At 33.5% G+C, this 20,018-nt stretch overlaps 5 protein-coding genes across 6 annotated transcripts; 2 read left to right on the forward strand and 3 right to left on the reverse strand.

The window, feature by feature from the left end:
- Nucleotides 1–875: 875 nt before the first annotated feature.
- On the reverse strand, nt 876–1,979 carry LOC140985395 (MYB-like transcription factor EOBI). Its single transcript, XM_073453250.1, has 3 exons — nt 1,757–1,979; nt 1,450–1,579; nt 876–1,346 (listed from the first exon to the last, which is right to left on the reverse strand). The coding sequence occupies exons 1-3, from the start codon at nt 1,893–1,895 to the stop codon at nt 932–934; spliced, it is 684 nt and encodes a 227-aa protein (XP_073309351.1). The 5' UTR covers nt 1,896–1,979; the 3' UTR covers nt 876–931.
- Nucleotides 1,980–4,980: 3,001 nt separating this feature from the next.
- Nucleotides 4,981–7,828, reverse strand: LOC140983768 (uncharacterized). 2 transcript variants are annotated; one of them, XM_073450899.1, is made up of 4 exons: nt 7,503–7,828; nt 6,290–6,366; nt 5,681–5,816; nt 4,981–5,237 (listed from the first exon to the last, which is right to left on the reverse strand). In XM_073450899.1, exons 1-4 carry the CDS (start codon nt 7,666–7,668, stop codon nt 5,173–5,175), a joined length of 444 nt encoding a protein of 147 aa, XP_073307000.1. In that variant the 5' UTR covers nt 7,669–7,828; the 3' UTR covers nt 4,981–5,172. The 2 variants fall into 2 exon arrangements, with proteins under 2 accessions (XP_073307000.1, XP_073307001.1); XM_073450900.1 differs by having other exon boundaries at nt 4,985–5,237; nt 6,290–6,360; nt 7,503–7,825.
- Nucleotides 7,829–8,514: 686 nt separating this feature from the next.
- On the forward strand, nt 8,515–13,000 carry LOC140984791 (glutamyl-tRNA(Gln) amidotransferase subunit B, chloroplastic/mitochondrial). Its single transcript, XM_073452414.1, has 9 exons — nt 8,515–8,723; nt 9,008–9,687; nt 9,961–10,170; nt 10,652–10,792; nt 10,881–11,084; nt 11,393–11,590; nt 12,161–12,229; nt 12,488–12,604; nt 12,722–13,000. The coding sequence occupies exons 2-9, from the start codon at nt 9,064–9,066 to the stop codon at nt 12,800–12,802; spliced, it is 1,644 nt and encodes a 547-aa protein (XP_073308515.1). The 5' UTR covers nt 8,515–8,723; nt 9,008–9,063; the 3' UTR covers nt 12,803–13,000.
- A 1,777-nt stretch (nt 13,001–14,777) lies between these two features.
- On the forward strand, nt 14,778–15,360 carry LOC140985146 (zinc finger A20 and AN1 domain-containing stress-associated protein 10-like). The gene has a single exon (XM_073452907.1). It carries the CDS (start codon nt 14,869–14,871, stop codon nt 15,331–15,333), a length of 465 nt encoding a protein of 154 aa, XP_073309008.1. The 5' UTR covers nt 14,778–14,868; the 3' UTR covers nt 15,334–15,360.
- Nucleotides 15,361–15,425: 65 nt separating this feature from the next.
- LOC140985145 (uncharacterized) lies at nt 15,426–17,717 on the reverse strand. The gene is made up of 3 exons (XM_073452906.1): nt 16,549–17,717; nt 16,046–16,191; nt 15,426–15,889 (listed from the first exon to the last, which is right to left on the reverse strand). The coding sequence occupies exons 1-3, from the start codon at nt 17,711–17,713 to the stop codon at nt 15,593–15,595; spliced, it is 1,608 nt and encodes a 535-aa protein (XP_073309007.1). The 5' UTR covers nt 17,714–17,717; the 3' UTR covers nt 15,426–15,592.
- Between the last annotated feature and the right edge of the window lie 2,301 nt (nt 17,718–20,018).

The raw sequence follows: 20,018 nt of genomic DNA on the forward strand, positions 1-20,018 counted from the left end.
TTAAAAAAACCCATTGATTTATTTGTCTCAATTAGGTGGATTTAGAATTAAATGCATTTAAAATGAGCAATAACCGATTTCTTAAAAAATATATATATAGTGACGAAACAGAGGTAATAATTAGCTCAACTGATGGTATCAGAAAGGAAAACATCTTTCAGCGTAAGAGAAAAAAATTTATTCTTAAATTATCTTTTTTTTACATGAGTTTTTGACTTTCTAAACTAATGTTATTTATGATAAGATTTATATTAAATCTAAATATGATCTTTTAATTTAAAAAAGTTTATTTTCTAATAAAAATCTACTTTCTATGTTTTGTAGGTATCTATTCAAATAATCATCTCTATCTTAAATAAACTATATATATTGAAGGATAGATACTGCAAAGTAGAGAGACGACGAGAGAGAGCAAGAAAGAACGGAGAACATGTGCAAGAAAGAACGAAGAACCTGTGTGTTGCTTCGGAAATATTGAATGATTAAGTATCGTCGTGTTTTTGCTATGTTATTGTGGAGTATTGAAGACACTCAAGAACAACACTTAATTAAAATATTGCTGGAGAATTGTTTATTCAACTGAATTTTGGTTTCACATAATTTGTATCTGTTGTGTTTGGTTTTTTCTAATTATAGAAATTTAGGATGTAATTTGCTATCTTGACGTGTTAAGAAAATTAGCTTTTTGTTATTCACTAGTGTTCTTTTTGTGTATAAACTCACTATTTTTCTAGTAAATCTTTTGTACTGAAGCACCGCACAAGTATGTTGACTTGTGCATAATTTTTGCGTCTTGATTTATTTGCGTAAAGTTTTGTGTGTTAAATTATTTCGCTTCATGTTGTCTAAAGTATTACAACTTCACATTCAAACTTAAATCTGAAACACACAATTCCTCAATTATATAATACTTTAATGTTCAACAATTCTTTCAGTTTCTATCATCCAAGTTCCACAAGCCACCATCCCATATTGTGATATCTTCATTTGAGGCCTCCGGCATGGAACCATAGCCAGAGATCATTGAATGAAGCAATCCTTGCTCCTCCAGTACTCCTCCACTAATTGGATCTGATATTTCTTGCATGGATTGAGTGAAAATCGGCAAATAATCATCGTCGCTTTCCTTAAACAAGAATGACATGATCGTGTTCATGTCTATGATCTGGTCTTGTTGATGCCGTTGTTGTTGTTGTTGAAATTGTTGCCTCTGGATCACCATGTGTTCACTCGATTTTTCCAGGGTTTTGGAGGAGGGTTTTCCCTTTTTCTTGAAATGTGTCCTCCAATAGTTTTTTATTTCATTGTCTGTTCTTCCTGGCAAGCTTCTAGCAATTGTTGACCACCTATACATGTTCACAAATTTACTATATAACTCAAAAATGATTTAATTAAAAAAAGTTCAAACAAAACAAAGTATAAATTATTTTCATGTGTTCAAATAAGCACCTGTTACCCCATTTTGCATGGAGGTCAAGAATTATACTCTCCTCATATGGGGTTATCTGTTCCCTCTTGAGGTCCGGCCTCAAATAATTTACCCATCTTAATCTACAGCTTTTCCCGTTCCTCTTCAATCCTGTCCAAACAAATTACCCAAATAGATTGGATTCAAAAGGAACAACTATATATGTGCATGGATTCTATGCTTATCATTCGAAAGAACGTTTTCACTAAATTCGTCGTAAAAACATTTATCGTTAATCTACGCATAAAAATCGATATGAGAATGAGAAACCGGTGTATACATACGTACCTACAAGCGTCGCCACATTGTTCCATCTGCCATCACCATGCAATTTCACGTACTCAATGAGTAATCTATCTTCTTCTGCAGTCCAAGGCCCTTTCTTCCATTCTTCTCCAACCACTTCCCATCCCATATTTTGTTCCATATATAAAATATCACTCCCAATTAATATTATGATTATTGTAAAACCTTAAATCCAAAAGCTGACTTTGTTTTCTAATCAAGGCTTATTTAGTTAATTTGTGTCCTCAAAATTCCCAGACACGATGAGATGCTTGTGGTTTCTGCATATTTATATTGTAAATTCGGGCATCTTGTACTTAGTTGATGTCATTGTCATGTTACCAATATCTTCTAGTAGCTTTACATATAATATTTTAAGGTAAAGGTTTGTATTTTGTATCAATTTAACACCAAAATCTTATATAANAGTTAAATATATTTATTATATATGTGATCGTTATATATATGTATGTATTAGAAGTATTGTTGAAGTATACCAACAAACAATCGATTGTGTGATATAGATATACTTGTGTACGGAAGGAAATTAAGAAGGATTTTCAGAGTCCTAAAGTGTGAGACTTTACGGCAAAGAAGATATGAAGTTGAAGTGGTTTAAACAGATGTCCAAATAGACTTGTAAAGTGGACACCACGAGGCATCTTTGCAAATAAATCTTTTTTTTTTTTTTAATTGGGTTGATCTCTTATGAGACGGTCTTGCATATTTATATCTGTAAGATTGGTCGGTTTGATTTATATCTACCATGAAAAATAATAATTTTGACATAAAAATAATATTTTTTTCTTGAAATTGATCAGGCCAGATACTTATATCACAAATTCACCCATGCTACGATCTCAAAAAGTTTTTATATTTAGGATTTCCATAGATTTGGCATTAATTAATTGCTCAATTTGATAATCGTTTAGGATTTCATATCTATATGCACATATCATATTGGTATTTTAGTGAGAATTACCACAGTTTTTGCATGTGTTACATATTTGAAAGTAAATAGCCTTTAACACGTTTTTTTAATCATTCTCAGTTTTTAATTCATATCATATTTCATATAAAAAAAAAATTTTTTGATCGCTTGTAAAATCAATGGACGATTGAATCAAATAATTGAATATCGTATTATCTCAGCGTACACACATATATACTAACAACAATGGCACGCAAGAGAGAAAAAGAAAATGTAAGATGTGAGACAAAATTAATATGGAGAATTGGACAAAAAATGGAAAAAATATTGGAGAGAGATGTTGAGATTATTAATAAACTCACGTCATCACAAAGTTAAATATCAAATATAATGTAAGGGCAAAACTCTAAAGAAATTTGTGTGTCACATTGACACACCAAATTACTTATTACTATGAGTTTCTCTCTCTCACACACACACACAGATATATATATAGTTTTGTTATGTTGTCTATCAATAGTGTTCACTTCAAATGTGACACTCACTCATTAGATGTGATAAAAAATATCAAAATTGTATATCAAATATGTGATTGTCACCTCATCGATGAACACATATATAGGTGAACACGGATGGTGGACATTATGTATATACATATATACAATTTTGATCTCTTGTGCAACTGTGGTCACCTATATAAGTACTTCTGATGGTAACTTCCATCTATTGTATGCGATGAATTGTACATCTAATAGGTCACATCAACGGTGCACACATAGTTGTTCACGGTGAGTGATGAGGAGATCAAATCTGGTGTCTGTATATATATATACACACACATAAACAATACACAAACACGTGCACACACATAAATATCTTCACCCATTTAAAATTTGTTGGTTTTAATGTTGCAATGAAAAAGATTGACTTTGACTTGGAAAGGGAAGAGGGTTCAACAAAGCGTAATTTAGGCAGATGAGCAAATGCAGGCAAGGCCGGACTTAATTAGTGCACTCCACACTATGCATAACACCTCACCATCTCATCCATTTTTACCATCAATTCTTAAGCTTTTAATCTTATTATTATAATGATTTCTCATCTTTCGGTGAATTTTATCTTTTTTTTATGTTTGAAATTTATCTTTAGGCGAGTTAAACTAAATATAACTCCTAAAATTTTATTTGTTTTTTTTTTAAAAAAAAAATCATTCTTACAAAATTAATGTATCAACAAACAAATCTAAGTATACAATAACAAGTAATATTTATACAAAAGAATCATATTTTTTGTTAAAATATTAGCCAATATACGATTCAATCAATCAAGTAATTGAATTTATTTAAGATATATATCCATATTTAATAATATTTTTAGAATTTTTTTAATAATTTTATAATGCACGTCCTTGATCAAGATTTGTACCAAAGTATTGTTTTTAAAAATATTGGGACCAAATTAACATTTTTGTGGGGAAAAAAATTACTTTAATCAGTCCTTTATGTACAGATAAACCCACAATTCTTAGAACTTCATATATACATAGGCTCATTGCATAAAAAAAGCTCATCATATAAGAATAGTCTCCTTCAATGTCTTCATGGTTGTTCTTCTTTGGTATAAGATTCGAAAGAATTGTTGATTACCAATGATCACTGACATATTTGTATAATATCGTTAGGTTAACTCTGCAAATCATATTAACTAGGCAAACTGCATTAATCAAGTCGTGCGAGAGACTCATCCAAAAAAATATTAGTAAAGATAATCGAACTTCTGATAATTTATCGGAAGTTCACTTGTTCCACCAATATATATACTCGAATTTTGTTCGTTAAGCAACTTGCATTTTGGAATCCGACGCCATTAAACCCATCAAGTCAATCTGTCTGCAATCCTTTCGCTATCGGAAAAAATTACGACATACCATTATTTTTTTTAATGAAAAATTATTTTTTGAAAATACAAATTTATGCTTTCAACTCACACTCAGATACAAAATTCATCTTCGCTGGATTATCAAAGATTCAGATATTGTGTGAAATAAAAAGTTTGCACACATCCATCAATGAAAATTCAGTTGTATGATTTGAACTTGCAAATATTCGCAGGGGAAGTTGGTGAAAAATTCTCAATCAAAACATTTCTTTGGGTTCACTCCTTGCCCACAAAATTGTGGTACTATGTCATACAAATTGTGGTACACTTCATGTGGAAATGTGGTACACTTCATGTGGAAATGAGGTACTAAAAAAGTACCCAGGAACTGAACACAAAAAAAAAAACGACGACTGGAGACTGAAAGCCAATTTCCCGATATTCGTATATTGTTCAGAATTCTTGTTCCAATTAGTATTCACATTTCCAATTTTCATAAACACGCGTTTATTATGTAACCGCATGGAACCTGAGATTTTAACCATCTGTAACATGTATCCGTGAAAAATTATACACTGTGCTAATCAATTGGATCCAAGGATCAGCACGTTCAATCCCATAACATCGATCGTTGTTTGGCTCGCTCCATCTTCCGCTTACGCCATTCCTCCAGGGCTGCAAATTCCCAACATGTACATGTTATTAAACAGTTGACTTGATGGTAGAAAACAGTCACATTCCTTACTGCCAAAGGCGGACACTGAAATTCAGTAGAAATCCTCAATTTCAAGACAAGGAGGTAAGAAAACTATTTCACCACGCTGCTCTTCATCGAATCCATCAATAGATGCATCGTGTGGGAACCTTATTACACCTCAAAGTGGTGATCTTTAAGCTCTTTCAAATTTCTACGAACAGGTGTGGGAAGGAAGTATCTCACTAGGACCCCACATCTAAGTCATTTACAATTAGTTCTTACTATACGAAAATGACTGAACCAAGTTACTAGAAAATATCATTTTACAACATTATAAATCCTTCTGGATGTGTGATTTGAGATAGGAGTACTGCATGAACAGACATTCAGAAATGGAATAACACAAGGAATAGAAAATCACCTTTCACATTGCCAACATCTGAATATGAACGAAAATTATTCAACTTTGATATTAGGTCCTCTGCGGCCGTCTGCTTTACATCTTTCTGCTTCACTGATTCAGTTTCAACAGACATATCCTTTCCAATTTCTCTTACCTATAAGGGAGAGATGCAAATTTTAAAACAGAAGCAGGTCGATCTTTTTCTTGTTTAAGGAGTAATATCTTTCCAGTGCACTCGTTTACAACATATTCTACACAGTTATTATTTGGGATTTTATATATAACATTGGTTATCAGTAATATTCTCTTAATTTTGGTTAAATGCACGTTTTCACAATTTGGCCATATACATTGGCTTGAATACTTCTACAGCTTCACATGTCACCTATTTCCATTTTTGCTAAAAACGTACTTATCTTGCAATAGGCGTGTGACGCCTTTGAATTTTTTTTAAAAAAATCGGATCCCCAAAAACAAAAAGAAAAATGAATATGATATAAAATCAAGATTGTGATATTTAACCATAAACTTGGATGTAAAAATAATTTTCCTCAATTAGAATTTAACATCAACATGTCACTTCATCGATTGAAACCGACTGAATTACCCTTGTTAATGGATACTCACTCTTCGGATAAGATCAACTGGAACCATCGAACGACGTATGTCTTCAGATTCCTTGATATTCCTGTATAGAGCTGTACCTCAAAGAGTAATTATAAACCAAAGTTCTCTAATAACTCATACTTAAAAGGGAAACATCAGATCAACTCATGCATTGACATACGATATATTGATTCCAAACAACAAATTTAAAATGTATCACGGAAGGGATGAAGGAGAATTATCTATTATCGAGCATCAAATCATCGTTGTCACAATAAGGTTTCATTGTATTGGTCATAGATAGGGATGTATAAAGATAATTTAGCGGGAAGGGCAATCATTGTGTGGTCATGTTGTGGTAATTAGGTTGGAGGCTCATTTAGTTGCTAAAAGCAATTAAAAACTTTAATATCTTGCTATGCTATTTGTTCATTGGAAGTTTGGAACTATGAAAGGGATCCTGCAGACCGCAGAGCACAAGTATTTTCTATAAATGCTATACAAAGTAATATTAAAAATCATAGTCCGACAAGAGAACATATACGAAGCGAACAAAATATTATTCAGTCATAGAAAAATTAAGAAAATTACAAAGCTCAGCTGGACATCGATCCCCTTAACTATAAAGAGGAAACAATTGTTGGAAAAGTTTATATAAATTGTGACACAAATTGACCAAAATCTACATTAAGAAATTAATCCCCAAATAAGATAACAAGAGATAGAATCATGCATCCAAACAAATGCATTTAAAATTAATAAATATCCATAAAGACATAACTGACAATGAGGAATAATATCACAACCAGATATAGCTCAGTTCAATCTTAACATCTTCCAATTCAATTGGTAGAATGCTAACCTCTGAAATGTATTCGAGCAACGCACTCAAACACTCTAAAGAAACCATCGTGATTCGTGACAAAGGACTTGTGATTAGTAGCTGGTTCAACAAGAGGGATTTGATCATAATAGTTGAATAGTCTACATAAAATTCTACCAACACCAACATGCTGCATAAGCAGAAATAGAACGTACTTGAGGTTGGAATTTACTTATCTACAGATTATCGAGGAATTTACGAGAAGTGGAACTAGAAAAGTAAGACTATATTCCATACATTAAATCTCATTTCTAGCAAAAACCCATCCACCAAAACATGCAAGAACGAATAAATATGACAAAGAATTCAACAAAAACTAACCAGAAAAAAGATAAAGGGTAAAGCTTACACCTTTATTAGAGGAGGCAAGTCTGGAAGAAGGGGAAGGAAAAAGAAAGCCTTGAAGCAAGATCAGAGCAGAGATAATGTTCAATAAGCAGACAACTATGGTGGCGTTCTTGTAGGATATAAGTGATCTAACAGCTCTCCAGTATTTCTGTTGCTGCAGTTTCTCCATTTCCCCCCTTCAATAAAATTAGGGCGTCTGGATTTTCAATTTTCCTAAATCAGCGAAGGGAAATTCCAAGAGAAGGGGGAAGTACTCCATGGATGGTTGTTCGGTGGGTGCTGACTGCTGTGGCAGGGCACGAGGCGAGGTCTCTAAAGAAGTCGTGCTCGCTTCCCAACACGCTTTTGAAACTAAGCTCTATGGACGCTACTAGACCGGATCGGACTGGGTTAAACCGGTATTTTTAACCCGTTCTGGGTTGTAAGGTAAAGGAACCATCGTCCTAATCTATAGAACCGGATTAGAATTTTAACTTAATCTGAAACTGAATTACTTAAACATAAATAATCCCGAATTAGAAAATAATTGAAATCATTTTTTTAAATCATTTTTTCTAATCATTGTAGGCATAAAAAAGCTATTTATGAAATAGAATAATAAAAAAGCATAAAATTAGGATCAAATTGAGTCGAACCAGATCACAACGATTCCAAAACAATTTTCAAGAAACTCAATTCGATAGACATTAACACAAGATTAAACAGTTTGAAACCCGATTAAATTGGAATGGATTTGGTTTGGTTATGAATTGATCGAACCGATTAACATCCATAATAGTGTGTGAGTCAAATATTAATGTTAATAAAACAAATTACACGTTTTAGATTTTCAAACTTATTGATTTATATTTTTATCTGATTATATTAAAATCATTTACGTAAATAAAACTTTGTAAAAGAACAAAAAAAAAATTATAAGATGGTCTCAATATATCTCCAATCTAATTCCTTCGATAAAAAATAAAATAAAAATATTACTTTTTATTATTATGCGATAACCTCTTTTTATCGTAATTAAACATCCTGCGACCCGCATTGCATGTACTATAGTGTTATCTTTAACTCCAATGGCTGTGCGCTGCTGACCGCTCGTTCGAGTTCAGGTTTCATCTTGCAAAAAATTCTCAATCCCTTTTCTTTTACTGGGTTCCCAGTTTCTTCATTGGAAAGCTATTGTATGAATGGTATCATTCATCGGAAGACTGACGACATCTACCTCCCAAGGTATGTGCTGCATTGTCTGCACTATGTTTTCTTTACTTTGATATGCTTTTCATCGTTTAAAGTTGAGGTTGAACTGCCAGTATTCTGGACGCGTCTTTGTTTTCGTCGTGAGTTTTCGTCAACATTTGATGCAAACAAAATGTTTGATGAAATTACATACTGCAATTTTATCGCAGAGAGCTACAGCCTGGTATCCTGTCAGCACACAATTAGAAGTTTCTATGATGTAAAAAAATATGAATTCTAGAAATTTGAACTTAATGCAATTTTTGTATCATATGCAGGTATTAAGCAATTGCTCGATATTAAGTCTTGTGGAGTTGAATAATTAATTATTTAGATGGCGTTAACATTATTCAGGGGATTAAAAACACATTCTTTTCGGCTGTATCCATCCGCTCATTTCGCTAAACAACATGGTGTATTTTATTGTTGTATAAAACGTGCACATAGCCAAACTGCAACGCAAGAAAAGCAACAGGTTAAATTGAAAGCTTTGTCACCAGAGGAATCTACAAGATTTGAAGTACTCAAAAACTATGAGGCGGTCATAGGAATAGAGACGCATGTTCAGCTTTCCACTCTCACAAAGGCCTTTTGTAGCTGTCCTTATAATTATGGGGCTGAGCCAAACACCAGTATTTGCCCTGTTTGCATGGGGTTGCCTGGTGCCTTGCCTGTCCTCAACTCAAAAGTTATAGAGTGTGCGGTAAAACTTGGTCTTGCGCTCAATTGTAAACTCTCTTTGAGTTCAAAGTTTGATAGGAAACAATACTTTTATCCGGATCTTCCAAAAGGATACCAGATATCACAATTTGATGTCCCAATTGCAACTGGTGGTTATATTGATGTTGATCTTCCTATTGAGTCTGGTGGGGGGCATAGAAAGTTTGGTGTCACCAGAGTTCATATGGAAGAAGATGCTGGGAAGCTGCTTCACACCGGAAACGGGAACTATTCTCAGGTATCTACGTTTCCCTCTAACTGAGGTCTTCCTTTTTTTATTTCTGATTTTATTCTTGTTTTTCAAATCTTTCTGCCAGCCATTTTTATTCACGACATTTCGATTTTTATAGTTTGATTTATGTGACGCTTTACATAGTAATAATTGGACATCACACTTATCAATATAGTTAATTTCTTAGGATACGATGTTGAACTTTGTTTAGATTATGATTGGACTTCTTTTCATGGCTGTTTATGACTTGTCGGAGTTGTTGACATTTTCTTCCGACAGGTTGATTTGAATAGAGCAGGAGTTCCTTTACTTGAAATTGTGTCTGAACCTGACATGAGAACAGGTATTGAAGCAGCAGAATATGCTGCAGAGTTGCAGAGACTAGTGAGATATCTGGGTGTGAGTAATGGAAATATGCAGGAAGGATCACTACGTTGCGATGTCAATATCTCAGTTCGTCCAATTGGGCAGTTAGAGTTTGGCACGAAGGTAAATTCATTCTTTATTCACTATCCTCTACCTTATTGCAGAAACAGAAAATTTGTCACAAAAGTATTCTGAATATTCAGTTGTTCGCGTGTCCCTTAGCCCAAATCTGCTAGCAACTCGATATTTCCAAACATGTTTAATGTTGATTGGGGTGTCACAAAATTTTTGCTAGTTTTGAAGCAAGTAAAGAAATCCAGCTCGCCCCGCAATACCATTCCTTCTCTTTTTTGACGAGGTTGTCATTTCTATGCATATTGCAGCTGCAGTTATGGTTTGACAACGGGTGATTTCTATATTTACCAAGAAAGTTATGTATATTAAAGATTTGGATGAAAGAAGATCAACATCTGTGTGACCTTTTGTTTGTTTCTAGTTAGCTGGTTGTGTTTTCCCATGATGTTGCTTCGTTTTACCAAACCATACTGATCTGTGTGTTTGTTTGCTTGTTTTCTCAAATATTAATATGTTTATTCATAACCAGGTTGAAATAAAGAATTTGAACTCATTTTCATCCGTGGGTAGGGCCATTGATTTTGAGATTTCAAGACAGGTGAGCCTTCACAGTCAAGGTCAGGCCGACCAGATTGTACAGGAAACTCGTCTCTGGGAAGAAGGAGCTCAGGTTCTATTTTTTCCTTATAATGACAAAGTTAGAAAAGTGGTGGGCTAGTTTATCTGTTACTAATCGATTGGTTTGCTTTGCCAAATAGAAAACAGTTACGATGAGAAAGAAGGAAGGACTTTCTGATTATCGTTACTTCCCAGAGCCTGATCTTCCAGGTGTTATTCTCACTGAAGAGTATGTCGATAATATTCGTAATTCCTTACCTGAACTACCGGAAATGAAGCGGCGAAGATATGAGAAACTTGGGCTGAGTATTCAGGATGTTCTGTTTCTCACTAATGATGTTAATGTGAGCACTGTTCTTCAGATGTTTCCTTATGGAAATTTGGTGTCAGTAAGGATTGGTAGTTTGAGATCCTGGCCTAGTGGTTGAATATTGGAACTAAACATCGAACGAATAAAAAAGTGTTTTGAACTGAAACCAAAATTGTGTAATATTTGTGCAAAAATGAAAATGAAGATTTAAATAACAATTAGTTTAATGATAGGAATGTAGTGCTGTATAAAATGCATATAACATTTAAAATAGAATGAAACGTCGTCAAAAAAAGAAAGAAAGAAAGAGACGCATAATTAGTCTTCACAAATGTCTTGCAGGTGGCAGCATTTTTTGATGCAACTATTGCTACAGGTGCAGATATAAAACTTGCTACTAATTGGATAATGGGGGATGTTGCTGCTTATATGAACAACGAAAAGTTGTCAATAATTGACATTAAGCTTACTCCCTGGGAATTGGGTGAGCTTATAGCCTCAATCAAAGGTGGAACCATAAGTGGAAAGATTGGCAAAGAGGTAACTGTATCTAATCATTGGTATACCTGTTGTTTTAATGTTTTTAACATTATGTGCTACCTTTGGTTATTCCAATATTACGTGCTACCATTAGTTGACACTACTAGTTTCTTTCTAACTCCCAAATCATATGGACTTGCGTATTTCCCTTCGAAATCTTTTTGCTTTGCATGTGTTACTTCATTAACCATCTCTGTCACATCAGTCAAAGGAATCTTATTAAATGCATCTTTCTTCGTCTCTGTACAAAGATTCATAATCATGTTCATTTAACTCCAATACAATGATCATATTCATCTTCTTTGCTGGTAGACCACAATCATTTTGGGAGCATGTTTTTGTTTTATAAAATGCATATGCATTGGTAGTCTTACCACTCAAATTCCTGAAAATGGTCTGGTTTGATAAGATTTTATGCAGCTGGAACCTAATCTTTCTGCTCATACGAGAATATAAAAGTAGGGCATAGAGAAGTGAAAAGAGGCAATATTTGTTTGTTGTGATGTACTTTTTGTATAAGCATGGACTATTTGCTTGTTCATCAGTTATTATTCTAAATGAAATGTGCAGATATTATTCGAGCTAATGGCAAAGGGTGGAACTGTTGAAGGACTTATTAAAGAAAAGGATCTTGTTCAGGCAAGTGGTTTCACGATTTTCTGGGATTTCCAACATTTTGTTGGTAACTTGAGTCTCAGAGTATTGTAGACTTGGCGTTTGATAGACAGACAGACATAGGCGCATCAAATATTAGCAGAACTCATTTTCTAAATACTCCGAAAGTTTGGTGACTGGCCTTCTCATGCCCGTGATCCCCCAAGGCTTGCTTATTGTTGATATGCTTATGGAAAACAGGACAAATGAACATGAACCTTATTACTTTTTTTATTACAACAGATTGCTGATCCCTCTGAGATTGAGAAAATTGTGGATAAGGTCCTTGCAGACAATCCGAAGCAGTTAGAGCAATATCGTGGGGGTAAAACTAAGCTGCAAGGCTTTTTTGCTGGCCAGGTATGATTATAACCAAAACGACGTTTTGTCCTTTGCATTGAGGTTTGATGAATTGTCTACAAATTTTATAATTGTTGTATGTTGCTCGACATTTTGACATAATGACCACCAATCCAGATCATGAAAGAAACAAAGGGCAAGGCAAATCCTGGGCTTTTGAATAAGATTCTTCTGGAAAAGCTGAATTCGAAAAGTTGATGCCTTTTGTAAGTTCTCACATGAGCCTGAGCCACTTTGTATTGTCTTCTGCCTCAACATAAAAAGACCCCATTTCCGTTGGCTGAATTTCACGATTTCTATCTCGCAATTTTGCAAGCATAATTGTTAGTGATGCAGGGGGAGAACCATTGTCTGGATATTATTACTTTCTAAATAATAAATTCAAATGATTTTTCACAGTTGACGACATGAATTAAAGAAAATGAATGTTGACATCGAATTGTTTCCCATGTTATAATTTTGGTGTAAATTATTTATGACCAGTTCACTAATTTGTCAAATATAGTAAAGAATAAATGGCATTGATTTCGACCGGAGACATATGCGATGGGTATATTGTATTAATGTCTCACTCGTGCGATATACGGAGTATTAAAATGAGCAAGTATGAGCGTTTAAATAATTACTTAAAAATATTTATATAATGAATATATTTAATTATTATATAATTTTTTATATAATTTGAGATCATATTGAAAAAGGATAATAATTTTGCCGTCAAATTGAATTATTTATTATCACATTCGATATCTTGATTGAATGGATTTTTTACTAATAAAAAGAATAAAAATAGAATATTAAAAAATCATATATTATTTATATATTAAATTTTAAAGAATAAATAAATGTTTTTCAAAAAATAAAAAAATTATTTATTAGATGAAAATTTTTAATTATTTATCGAATATTTTAAAAAATATTTATACTAAAGTTTTACTTAAATAATAATAATAATATCGATGTCTGGACAATCAATATATAAAAAATTTACGGTAATATTTTTCACTAAAAAGTTGAAAAGTGTAATTTTGTATAAAATTTTTATAGTTTATTTAATATTTTAGAGAGTATGAAAAATTAAATATATAAAAATAAAATAAAACTCAAAATTGTAATCGAAATTAAATGAAATAATACGATTAATGCAAACATTCAAGGAAGGCTTATGTTCGCTTTAGTTTTTGTAAAATGCACTTCATATATCTTTCTTTACTCTAAAATACTTTATATATTCTCAAATAATTTTTTAAAATATTGATATAAACATACAATGTCTTTTATATATTTTTTGGCAAAAACTTGTGTGAGACGGTCTTACAGGTCGTGTTTTGTGAGACAGATCTCTTATTTGGGTCATCCATGAAAAAGTATTACTTTTTATGCTAAGAATATTACTTTTTATTGTGAATATCGGTAAGATTAACCCGTCTCACATATAAAGATTCGTAAGACTGTCCCACAAGAGACTTACTCAAAATATTATCAAATATAAGAAAATATTAAAATTAATTCATAAAAACTCTTGTGAGACTGTCTTATGAGTCAATTTGTAAGATAAATCTTTTACATACCCGACTAATTAAAAATATAGTTTATTTTTCATTTAAAATATAAACCGAGTTGACTCGTCCTATGAATATAGATCTGTAAGCCCGTCACAGAGATATATTCAAAATAATTCAATTAAATTTATTTTTTCTACTAATTTTTTGTAAATATATTGACAAACAATTTAATTAAACTATTGATTTCTAATATTTTTTTAAGCATCATAACACACTATTATAAAATAATAATATTATCAGTATTTTTTTAAAAAAAATATATTGTAATGAATTTTAAAATAATTTTTTCTTCCAGTAATTATTTTTATTTTGAAAGTTCACATCAACAATAATACGGAAGGTTCTAAATCTTCTGTGTAAGTATATTATCTGGTAAGTGAGAGATATATATGGACCAAATCAAGAACCAATCATGAAACATTAAAATCAAATTTCTTCGTAATCTTATGCAAATTCCATCTGATAGGAATATGAAATACAAATTTTAAACCAAAAGATCTTCTTTCCATTCATAACAAAATCATCATAACCAACTTAGGATTCATGATAATTCACTATCTATCTATATATATATGCATGAAACCTCTCATCACCGTATACGTTACAAATTCACCATAACCAAATCGATCCAGAGAGAATATACAAACGAGAAGTAGATATCAAGAAAAGAAACAAAATCGTCATCTCTCAACCACGAGAATGGATTCTTCTACAGACCACTATAACCAGCGAGAAACCCACGGCCGGCTTTGCAGCGGCGGCTGTGGTTTCTTTGGGTCGGAGACGAATCGAGGGTTTTGTTCCAAGTGTTACGGAGACTATTTGAAGCGTCAGATAGCTAAGTCAGAAACTGATATCTGCCAACAACCAGCAGTTTCTGAATCTGAACATCGTGAGATCAATCAAATCTCATCTCGAGATCTGGTTAATGTGACTGATGTCATGAATTCTTGCACAGTTGGTACCAAGAAATTGAAGTGCGGATGCTGCAACAAGAAAGTTGGATTATTGGGATTCGGATGCCGATGTGGACTCACTTTCTGCGGGAGTCATAGGTACCCAGAATCACATGCATGCAGCTTTGATTACAAGACTACGGGAAGGGTTGCGATAGAGAAAGAAAATCCACTTTGTAGGGGAGACAAGATTAGGGACAGGTCTTAGTTTGATTAACGTTCACATATTTTTTTTTGTTATCGGGTTTATGGGAAAAAAAATAATAATCTGTTTTACATAGCAAAATCTTGGCTGTAACTCTTTCATCGATCTATATAATTAGTACATATAAGGGGTTTTCAAAACTCGTTGGTTACCAACTTTGCCTATGTTAATTTATCCATGATATATGGTTTTAACTTTTACATAGCAAAATCTTGGCATGCCAAAAGAAGTTCCAATATCTTGAAATTCACATAAAATTGATCTATACTTGATCGCTGTCGTCCGCCATACAAATGGGTGGCCCCCCATTGACATAAATGATAGTGACCTTTAGGTAGAGCCCATAATTTTCCCCTCGCTTGAACTCGCATAGGCAGAAATCATCTAGTGAAACGCCGTTCAGTTTCCAGAGTGTTCTCCATCCTTTGCTGTATAGTATCCGCCCGTCTTTCCATTTCTTGTACTTCCCTCGAAACTCCCTCCCGTGTTGATCAACAAGCATAATCTCTGGCTTCGGCAATTCGAGGTGGTGATCTTTGATCAATTCTGTGGGGATAAACTGTTAAGATAAAAAATTATACATCGTCAAAATTAGTCTTAAGAGGTGGCGCTTGAGGACGAGACTCTACATAGAGACTATTTTAGCTAGCTAGACTATGGAGATTACGCACTTTGTTTACATGTATAAATGAATGATCTCCAATATGTGCCTTACCAAATCGCCCTTTCTTCTTGGGGCAACATGAGTGATGAAATACGGGTTTCTAGGCTTGGGAACCAGTCCAGATTCAAAAATGTGCATGCCATAGTATCTAGGAAACACGCTTGCCCTTTTTCTAGTCGGACCTCCGGGCTTTTTAGCTACAAATAAAACATTTAAAAGAGTTAAACGATACAATTCCTTAATAAGATCATCTCTCCGTGTGTTTGTACCATAGAGATCAGACTGAGTTTTTTAGCATGAGGGAGGAGTAGTCACAAAAAATCTCAAGTCAATTACTGAAGATCACATTGGTTAGATCATTATTTTGAAAGAAACTTGATTCTTGCGTGCAAGTGCTGCATGCTAGTTAACTATCTATGCCGCTAAACATATTATTTAAAAAAATAAACATATAATTAGTTCTACATATGCATCAAACCTTTTTTTTATAAAGTAGAGCAGCTTAGTAGGGACTTTACTGATTGATTAGAAGAAAACAAGAAAGTAGAACTTGCCTTTATTGGCCTGATTCGGTGCATATTGTTCATGCTGGTTTTCTTCATTCGGCATGTGGTCAGCATCCTCAATTTCCTCCTCCTCGTCATCATCGGCATCAGCATCTGCTTCGGAAGGAGGTTCTTTGTCAATAAAGGCATTGTCATCATTCTCAGTATCAGAGTCTCCTAATATTTGAGGTGAGCGCCTGATGTTCACGTTCTCATGATTCTCAGTATCATCACGAACATCAGTACTGTAATCATCAAGAACTTTGTCACAACCATCGTCTCCCTCATGCTCATGAGGTCCTTTTTTCACACACACATTGTAGTTGTTATCATGATTCTCGGCATCATCAAGACCCGCGTTACAACCATCATCTCCCTCGTGCTGAGGTTCTTTTTTCACACACACATCGTAGTCGTTATCATGATTCTCAGCATCATCAAGACGCGCTTCACGACCATCATCTCCCTTATGCTTAGGTTCTTTTTTCACACACACAACATTGTCGTTATCATGATTCCCGACTGCATCAGTGTAATCATCAAGATCCTGATCGTCACAACTATCATCTCGCTTATGCTTAATTTTTTTTTTCACACACACTTCACAACCATCATCTCGCCCACGCTTGGTTTCTTTTTTCACACGCACTTTATAGATCCCGCCACGAGCATCATCATCTGGTTCGGATTTATGCTCTTGCTTCACAAACAACCTGTCATCAATCCGTTTATCATCATCTTCCTTGGACGAAATTTTTTGTTTCATGGACAAGTTATATTCATCCTCGCAACAATGATGATGATCATCATCATCACCACCAAAATCCCATTCTTCCTCGTCATCCTCTTCTTCCTCATAATCTGTGGCATCGTCGAGATCGTCGAGATCCTCGTCGGTCCCATCAGTATCATAGTACACTAACCCACCAGATCCAACTGTTTCACACCGATCCGGGCCGAGTACTTTGAAATCAAACATATCCTTCTCAAAGTAATCGAACACGATAAAGTCACAAGATTTCAACGCATTATCCCTAACAAACCTCCGCCATCCATTTTGTAGATACCAGTCTTCCCCAACTTTTCCCACCTTCACACACCACAAGTTGTAGTAGCGATCTCTCAAGAATACTCTCTTTGGCAGAACTCTTTCGATGCACTTTATAAAGGGCATCGGAATTAACTATAATAAAACATAAAAAGGTAGTCAATCAGATCAAAGATGTTCTTCGATCTCAATTACATTTTTACCAAAGAGATACATTACCTATACAGTACCAGTCAGAGTTAAGCCAGCTGTGTGTGCGGTGCATGCATGCAAGTAATTAAGACATTAAAAAGACTGCGGATTTAAACATTGTATATGCAATTTCCTTGGTTTGACGTTTAGGGAAACTTGCGTTTTTGTCGTGAAATTTGATCGTGTAGTCGTGTTTCATTTTTTTTTCTTTGTATATATTTTTTTAAAATTTTAATCATTTTTCATTGGATTATTAATTTGACATTAGACGCACCGACAATTTCCATTATCTTTAAATTCCTCAACTTAATTTTTCTTTTAGGATTTTGATCGAGTTGTAGTTAATTAAGTGTTTAGTTATTATTAGAAAACTATTATTATTATTATTATTATTATTATTATTATTATTATTATTATTATTATTATCTAGGCCGCCCTTTTAATTTTTAATAGAATGCCATTATATTTTTCTCTCAAAAATAAAATAAAATAACATACCATTATATTTTATAATTTTGATAAATTAATAATTCCCCCATATATGATAGGGCAATCCAGGCAGGGGCGGAGCCACATGTTTGTGTACCCGGGCTTTAGCTCGGGTGGTCTAATTTTTTTAAAAAAATTTATATGTAAATTTTGTATAATTTTGGAATAATATGATATTAGTCCAGGTAGATCAATTTAAAATATTAAAAGATTTTAGAGTTTAAAATTCTAATCGGGGAAGAGCCATATTTCTGGCTCCGCCACTGAATCCAGGTCATACAAAATGTATATTTTAAGTTTCGTATATATTGGCCGTTCATAATATGGTCTGTTAAAGAAAATTATTTTCATAACCCAATGATTCATAACAATTAAATATATTTTGTTCTATAAATCTTACAAGATAAATATTAGAAGAATTCATCCATATATAACCAACTTCATGTATAATTAATACGTGGGACTGATTATTATTATTGTCCAATTATTTATGAGGGTTGTTGATTTAAGCGTACATAAGTGAGAGTAATACAAGAATGAGTGATCTCCCGAAAAGTTTTCGTGCATCAAGCTGCTGACGTTACGTCGCATGATCTAGTTAGTTAGGTGAACCGTAAAAGACTGACGTCAGATTCTAACAGGTAATAATGTCTCTGCTGGGAATAAATCCAGCGTTAGGAAAATGATAATACTGATCTCTAAGAGATATGAGACAGTATCAGCAGATAGACATGCACCTCTCCGGACTCATGGGTCTCACAGCCCGACCCATTAGCACTCAAGTAGGTGAACTCTATGCTACCATAAGTATAAGGAAATAAAGTTGCGCTTTGGCTAACAACTATAACTTTGACCTAGTGGTAAACACTTGATCCTAAATATTGATATCAAATCGAGGTCATATGTTCAAGTCTCCCAAGAAGCATATTTATATATTTCTTGGGTGAAATGTTAGGTTAAGCGTGCATAAGTGAGAGTGGTACTTGGATGGGTGGACTTTTAAGAAGTTTTCGTGCGTCAAGCTGTTGACGTTGCGTTGTTTGGTCTGGTTGGCTAAGTGGACCATAAAAGCGTGACATTAGATTTTAACGGGTAATATTGTCTCTACTTGAGACATGAACGACGGTAGAGAAATGGTAAGACTGATCTATAAAAGATATGAGACAGCAACTATAGATTGACATGCACCTCCCCGGACTCATGAGCATCGTCGAAAGAGTAAGAATGATCTCTAAGGGATATGAGACAACAACGACATATTGACATGCACCTCCTCGGACTCATGAGCCTAACTATCCGACTCGTTATCATCCAAGTAGGTACACTCTGCACCGCTACAATTATAAAAAAAATAAAAATTTGTTGCATATTGGCTAATGGTTATTGCTTTTGGATTATTGTTGATCCAAATAGGGGAAGTTTTAAATCTTAGATTTGTAGACATTTTTGACTAAAAATTAATTCGACGTTTATAAATATTTTATTTTAATTTCTATATTTTGCAAACGTACACATGAACGCATTTCAAACTCGGAAGAAATTTTTCAGTTAATTAAAATATCAATATAATATTACTAATTTAGCGAAAAGATGTAATAACAAGAAATAAAAGAAAATCTACATGTAATCAATACGAATTACAAATTTAAGATTGAGTATGATAGTCAACTACAACTTTTCTACTTTTGACTAAATTTATAGATCACTTTGCTTTCTATTTCATTCAAACTAGATTAAAAAAAAAAAAAAA

Source organism: Primulina huaijiensis, chromosome 9 (genome assembly GCF_012295235.1).
Source record: "Primulina huaijiensis isolate GDHJ02 chromosome 9, ASM1229523v2, whole genome shotgun sequence".
Lineage (NCBI taxonomy): Eukaryota > Viridiplantae > Streptophyta > Magnoliopsida > Lamiales > Gesneriaceae > Primulina > Primulina huaijiensis.